This window comes from Choloepus didactylus, chromosome 8, assembly GCF_015220235.1.
Source record: "Choloepus didactylus isolate mChoDid1 chromosome 8, mChoDid1.pri, whole genome shotgun sequence".
Taxonomy (NCBI): Eukaryota; Metazoa; Chordata; class Mammalia; order Pilosa; family Megalonychidae; genus Choloepus; species Choloepus didactylus.
In genome coordinates, this window is record NC_051314.1 from 79,890,508 (window position 1) to 79,896,044 (window position 5,537).

Consider the following 5,537-nt stretch of genomic DNA (forward strand, 5'->3'; position numbering starts at 1 on the left):
CCTCTGAAAGACTCTTGAGAGGAAATCAATAGAGGCACCAAATAAAGAGGAATGTGACTTTCACCCAAAACAGGAATTATCTTGCATATGTGCACTCAGCCTAAGGGAAAAATACAGACGAGAATTAGGCCTTGGAGATGAGGCAGACTACAGTGAAAATTTTAAGTCAAGTCAGACAGGTAATATTTTTATGAATACAGATTTTGAAGAGTTCTGTGGCACACTCCTCTTTTCTTATTTTGTTTGATTATTCATAACTTTTTTAATCTTTTTTTGTTGCTGTTATTCCCTTTTTTGAAAAATCTCTATCCTTTTGGTCATGTGTTTAAAAGCATCTTTTACTTGTTTGTTTCTCAGTGTATAAATGAAAGGATTCAACATGGGGGCAACGGAAGTACTGAGCAGAGCTATCCCTTTATTTAAAGACACCCTTTCCTTCGCAGAGGGTTTCACATACATGAAGATGCAGCTGCCGTAAGAAATAGAAACAACCACCATGTGAGAAGAACATGTAGAAAAGGCCTTCTTCCTCTGTTGAGAAGAAGGTATTTTCAGAATAGTCCTAATGATGTTTGTGTAAGAGAGAGTCACTAACACCAGTGTAACCAGGAGTGTCAAAATGGCTGAGAGAAGCATCATTAATTCTATTAAAACCGTGTCTGTGCAAGAAAGCTGCAATATGGGAGAAACGTCACAGAGGAAATGATCGACAGTGTTGGCTGCACAGAAGTCAAGTTGGAGGCCCATAAGGAGTGGTGGGAAAATTATTAGGAAACCAGCCAACCATGAAACAAAGACCAGCAAATTGCAGACCCTGCTGCTCATGATAGTGGTGTAATGCAGGGGTTTGCAGATGGCCACGTAGCGGTCATAGGACATGGCGGCCAAAAGGAAAAATTCTGTTGCCCCCAGGAGAATGGTAAAAAACAGCTGTGCTGCACAATTGTTGTAAGAAATGGTCTTATCACCTGTTGCCATGCTAATAAGAAATTTTGGAATGCAGACAGTTGTCAAGGAGATTTCTAAAAACGAGAAATTTCGGAGAAAGAAATACATGGGCGTCTTGAGATGCAAATCAAGTACGGTGAGGGTGATGATGGTTAGGTTCCCAGCGACACTCAACATGTAGGTGAAAAAAAGAAGGAGGAAAATGACCACCTGTAACTGTGGATCATCTGTCAGCCCAAGAAGAATAAAGTTTGTCACTGTTGTGTGATTTCTCATAGCTGAGTTCTATTAAACAGAGGGGAAAAAAAACAAAACAAAACTGATTTACCTGTTTTTCTTGAGATATCCCAAATGCACATTGCTACCTACACCCAATTTCCCCCAATATCCTGTCAGTTAGCAGTAGCAAACTTGAAATTTTGTCCTCATAATTTTTATTCAAAATTCACTAATCAAATATAATGCTATGAGTTTGCTTTTTTCTGTTTCATAAATCCAAGCATGTCAAAGGGATGATATATTGCATTGATAAAGTCATATACAGTTAAACACAAAACTAGAAACAGAAAAAAAGAGCTATGATGCTATTTGAGTTTTTGTCTTGTTTTTGCAACTATTTTCCTATCATTTTACTTTACATTAAATTCTTTTACACCATCTGATGACTCATTCCACTTTGCTAAATTAATCTCTTTTTTTTGAGTTTATTGCTCTTTATGATAGACTTTCCTATTCTTTAAATCAGAAGCCAGCTGAGGACTCTCTGCCTTTGGAAATATGCATAATGCTGACTTACACATCTCTGGCTAAGTGCAGTGGGAATTCGGTACTCTAATCAAACTTTTCAAAATTCTTCAGGATTCGCATTCTCATACCAATTTTAGTGCAGCTTTTTCCTGAAGACGTGAATTTGCTTTCCTTTCACTCAGCCTGGTTGTTCTATTTCCTCTGGCAAATATTAAAGCAGATATAAAGCATATTCTCATGGATGATATTTGTTTTGTTTATGTAGCGTAGTTTGCTGAATATTTGCAATGATAGAGGAGGGGCCTACAAAACAAACTATTTAAAAATAAAATTGTAGCTAGGCATCCCTGGTTGTCTTCACTGGTGTCACTGCTCTGCATACTTCCCTTCCTGCCATGGTTGCCTCTTTTCTTCTGTCACCTATTCATTCTTCCTTCTCTCTTCTCTTTCTGGTTCAGCCCAAACAATCACAAAATGATGTTAACTTGTTCATTTTTCCTGTTTTTCTCTCTTCTTCTAGATCATGTCCTAACACACATCACCTGAAATGTCTATCCCTAGATTTTCCTAAAGAATGACAATACTTTTTTTAAGGAATATTCTATCATAACTTACAATTTATTTTAACTTTATTACATCCATATATTCCAGCTCTGGCCTCAAAAAATGTCCAAACATTTTCAGGGACTATTGAATATAAATCAACTAAGAGCTCCCCCCTCACACACACACACAACTTCCTTTCCCATCCTCTTGCATGACTCATGTTTCTAAAAATGTCTATATGCTGGCCAATTAAATACAGTTCATACATTTAAACCATTGAGTTTCTCAAGCCAGACACTTGAGAGTCAAATGTGTTTGCAACCACTTTCTCAAACTGCACATCCAATCTATTCAAAAGAAAGTTTTTAAATCCGTGGTTACAGTCTATTTTAAAGGTCAAAACACATAGGAAAATTTCATTCAACAAAAGTATGATGAGTTATACAAGGTGCCAGATAATAAATTCAGAGGTAGATTCACATGTAGATACTGTCTAGCCTTAATTTAGATAACAAAATCTTAATGATTATAAGTTATTAGGCAACTTTGTTTTTGCTTCTTAAACCCATTAATAAAGTGCTTGCTAGATGACAGTAAAATAGGCATATATTTACAACCACTGTGGTTGCTTTGGCAATTTAAAGAAATAGATTCTTTTAGGATATGACAATTGAATTTTACATGGAAAATTTAAATTCTATTGAATTAAGTATGACTGCATGATAATTATGAAGGAAATATCCCTCAGTTCAAAACAAACCACCTTTTCAGTATCATGCTCCACAATATTCACAATGATCATGTATACTAGAGGCATATAAAATTACAACTATCAGGAGGAAACAACAAATTGATTTAATAAAATGTGTTTCTGAGATTCTGTTGGATATTTCAAAGATATCTGCCCAAAGCTTGACTCCAACAAAATGAAAGGTTCAAAGATTTCTTATAATTGATTCATTCAGTATAACTTCCAAATTAATCAGCTGTTTTCTTTGTTCTAACTTCATGTCATACTATTTCAAAGATTTACAAAGGAATCAATTTTTCTTTTAGTTTCATGCAATAGAATAAATTTACTATGATAAAAATTTAAAAAAAAAAAACTGATTTTCTCAAACCTTAATGTCTTTAATAGTAATTTCATTCCCAACTGTCTTCTTTTGATGTGCATCCAGAAAACAAGCAATTTCTGAATATTGCATTTCCATCAGATTTTTTATGTTGCTTTAATCCATATCTTATCTTCCTTTCTCATCCAAAAAATACATTAGCACCAGAAACAAATACTTGGGGTATATAAGCTAAAAGATATTTTAAAAACTTAATTAGAAAACTTATTTCATTTGTTCTCATGAATTTTTTAAAATGAGGCAGTATTTTCTGCAAATTATATTACATTCAATATGGAACACATTTTTCTGGGTACATATAAAATAACTATGCTTCTTTTAAAAAGCAGTTTAGAAAGGAAGAAAAAAAGAGACTATCTCAGGCCAATTGTTTACCTTGAGATATTTCTGTCTTATAAGAGAAGCACAATAGCTTGCTTTGCAGTTTGCACGATTATAAGATCTATATTCCTTTATGTACACTGTGCTCACTCATCTCAAGAGGATTCACTGATTTAAAAAATTGAAACAGAGGAAGGATTCATTTCCCTGGAGGACCATTGTACAAAGATTTTAATAGTTTGTGAAAATTATTTTATTAAGGGGAAAAAACTGTATAATCCCTAAACTCAACTTTAGAAAGGACAGAAACTTCTCTTTGAGGTAGCAGTTATGTATTGGGGATCTTAAAGAGGTTTTCAGGAAGCCTCTCAACTGACTCATCTATGAAAAATATACATTTAGAACAAGAAAAATAAGACTCAACAATCTAAAGTGTGGAAACAATTAAGTAGATTATGAAAAATTTGAACACAGCTTGATTAAACAGGGGTTTAAAATGCCTACCTAGATTAAGGTCCTTGAGGGCCATCCTCCTGAGTGGCAAAATTAGACATTTAATCAGGTTTAGGATCTAGAGAGCCAAGATCTCATCACTGACAAAGAAAACATTAAGCAAGTTAACATTGCCATTTAGGAGTCAGAATCATGGAGCTCTGCGTTGAAGGGAAATGAGGCCGCCACTGAGGGTTTCAAGGGATACAAGTGACAGTCAAGTGTGCTTACACCCACATTCTGAGACTTCACATCTAATCTATTGGAAAATTGTTGTTAATTCTATTTCCAAATTACATTCAAATGCATTTACCTTTCTGCATTTCCACTGCTGCATAGTTAAACTAATACCAGCCACTGTAACAGATAACTTTTTAAGTTATTGTGGCTTAACACAACAGACTTTTTTTAATTTTAAGAAATTATACAATACAGAAAAATGAAATTATAATAAATATGGTGGAGCCAATTTTCACTGAACACATCATGCGAGCATCACACAGATCAAGGAACAGAAAGTTACCAGTACTCCTGAATCCTCTCTGCCCACCCTCTGGTCATTATTCCTCTCAAGGTTAGCCACTATCCTTACTTCCATTAGAACAGTTTTGCCAGTTTTAACAAAATAGAAAGTTATTTCCTTACAATTTAAAGTTAAATATGTAGCAAGTATGGAGGGACTTTTGGAGGATGGGGTGGAGCTGTTCTACTTTATGTCTTTCAGACATCCAGACTGATTAAGTCTCTACCATCCTCACCATATGTCAACAGTCAGCAGGCAGATGATGGAAAACAGTGGAAAATCTCATTGGGGGCTTGTATGGCTAGGCCTGGAGATGAACTTCTTAACTTCATCCTCGTTCCTTTCACCAGAACTCAGTTATGCAGCCACACCGAACCGCAAGGAATGTTGGGACATCTCATCTAGATGGGTGTCCAGGAGAGAAGTTTTTATGAAAGGACAGTCAGTCTCTGCTACAACTGTCATCATTCTAATTTAATGTACCATTACCTTCCACCTGGACTTAATAGCCTGTAATAGCCTTCTAAATGATCTTTTAATTCCCTCCCTGATCTAATCCATTGCCTAAAAAAAAATAAAATTACATTTTTCTAAAATTTAATTCAGATGTTTCCACTTTGCAAAAATTGTATCATCAAACCTGTTTGAAATACAGGCTATTAGTAGCCAGCAAAACATCCACAGTATATCTAGATGATATACCCCTCACTGTATCTCAACTTCAAATTCTTCCACTCTCTCATTATTCATTCTGTTACTCACTATCACACTGACATTTTTTTCTATTCCTCAATCTCTTTTCCACCTCCATCCCTACCTCCTAGGAC

At 35.1% G+C, this 5,537-nt stretch overlaps 1 protein-coding gene across 1 annotated transcript; it reads right to left on the bottom strand.

Moving 5' to 3' along the window:
* Positions 1 to 282: 282 nt before the first annotated feature.
* On the bottom strand, positions 283 to 1,224 carry LOC119542756 (olfactory receptor 6C74). The gene has a single exon (XM_037847421.1). It carries the CDS (start codon positions 1,222 to 1,224, stop codon positions 283 to 285), a length of 942 nt encoding a protein of 313 aa, XP_037703349.1.
* Between the last annotated feature and the right edge of the window lie 4,313 nt (positions 1,225 to 5,537).

Coding starts and splice junctions, on each gene's coding strand:
- LOC119542756 (XM_037847421.1), bottom strand. CDS start 1,224: ATGAGAAATCACACAACAGTGACAAACTTTATTCTTCTTGGGCTGACA.